General features: G+C 36.2%; 1 protein-coding gene across 1 annotated transcript in view; it reads right to left on the reverse strand.

Moving 5' to 3' along the window:
- Positions 1-1448, reverse strand: part of LOC108907557 — a 14593-nt gene extending 13145 nt beyond the window's left edge. The window contains exon 1 of the mRNA XM_018711295.2: positions 564-1448. Coding sequence (XP_018566811.1) covers positions 564-1361 — 798 coding nt within the window. The 5' untranslated portion in view covers positions 1362-1448. The remainder of the gene's footprint in view (positions 1-563) is intronic.
- Between the last annotated feature and the right edge of the window lie 370 nt (positions 1449-1818).

Genomic DNA, 1818 nt, shown 5'->3' on the forward strand with positions numbered 1-1818 from the left:
ATTTGTTTATAAGGCCATAACTTGTAAACTATTCAACTTACCGATTCCAGATTTCGTGTGAGTTATTAGACAGTGATAAGGAATGAGAGGATGCGATGCCAAAACGTTCTGGTAATAATAACGCAGTTTATAAATGTTTAATTCAAAAGTAATAAATAAACTTCTTCTGTTTATAACTTTTGATCTAATCAATATTTTTTTATGCTCGTGCGCTAGTTTTGTAGGTCTTTTGAAGACGAAAAAAAGTACCTTACTGTTTTCTCGTGGAAATGAACGGAAAAAAGTTATAAGCGAAAAACGTCAATTTACGTAAAAAATATACAATTAACCAGCCTGTAAACAATCTTCCCCCTATTTTTATGACTGTGGAAACTAATATGTTATTGTACACAATATTTAGCATCTATAGTGATAAATTCAGCTTGGCGAAACAAAAAGTCGCGAAATGGTCATTTCCCAGCTTATTTTCCTGGGCTATATTATTATTTTTAAATGCATAAACTATTCCTAAATTTAACAGTGATTTGCAAAAGTAACTAATTTACGTAGTAAAGATAACTTACGTCATATTTGAACATCATGTTGTTACTCCAGCAGTCACCGTGGATAATAGCGGTGTATTTGCCGTTGGCCAAACTGTCCATAAATAACTTAACTACATCATCAACGTAATGCCTGTACTTTTCAATAATTGCGTCGTCCACACCTGGCTCTAGATTTTCTAAGCACTGCTCATGAGCATATTTGTGAAAATCCACGGTGACCTCTTTCTCGAAAAACTTTTCAAATACTTCGCGAAATCCTCTGGTTAGCTCAGAGAATTCCTCAGGGTACAAAGCTTTGTACGCGAAAGACATTGCGTGGAATTTTCCGTACAATTTGAAAATGAACTCAAACTTTTCCTTTTCCACGACCTGTTTCTTGTCGTGCATCACGAATCCTTGACATTTCAGATTCTCCAGTACTAATCTTTCGAAATTCTCTTCGGAAATGGTAGCCAGGCAATTTGCTAGGTGGGTAAAACGATACTCCTTGGGAATTCTTTCTTGGAATTTTTGGAGTTTCGGCCACACTTTCGTGTAAAAGTAAATCTCGTTAAGGAAAACGTCCCTTATGGGACCAATCTCTCTTACAGCTTGCTCGGAAAAAGCCTGCTTCACCACAATATTCAGCTGCTTACCGGTAGTTTTGTCTCGTAAGGTGAGGAAGAAAATCTGGCCCAGGTATCCCTCTCCCTTTTCGTTGGAGCCTTGCACAATGATTTCGTAATTCTCTATGTCTCCGTTCACAGCTTTCTTCACTGTCTCGTATATTTTCGGTACAACTGCGTTATCCATTTTTATCTCGGTGGTTGAGTTCATTAAAAGATTATAATATAAATGTTGTCAAGGTCGAATTCAACGAGATACGCACTGATGGTTTGACGACTGGTGGCATACTAAGCGAATATGTATCTCAATCGAATGAGTCTCGTTAAGTGACGTGTTATCAAAGAAGCTTGTTGATCATTATCAATCTCGTAAACATTCTATAAACAATGTACCAAACAAAAAGTATAATGTCAATGAAACCAATTTTGGCACATATTGTGCAATTTTTGTTTAATTCCAGGAAATTCGGTTTATGCAGCTGAACCACAAGTAATCGAACATAGCTGTATAGGCCAGGAAATATAGAGTTGGACGCGACTTTTTGTTTCGGCAAGCTGAATTTATCACTATAGATGCTAAATATTATGTACAATAACATATTAGTTTCCACAGTCATAAAAATGGGGGGAAGATTGTTTATAGTCTGGTTAACTGTATAATTTTTACG

The sequence above is a fragment of the Anoplophora glabripennis genome, unplaced genomic scaffold (genome assembly GCF_000390285.2).
Source record: "Anoplophora glabripennis isolate ALB-LARVAE unplaced genomic scaffold, Agla_2.0 scaffold276, whole genome shotgun sequence".
In the NCBI taxonomy this organism is placed as follows: Eukaryota; Metazoa; Arthropoda; class Insecta; order Coleoptera; family Cerambycidae; genus Anoplophora; species Anoplophora glabripennis.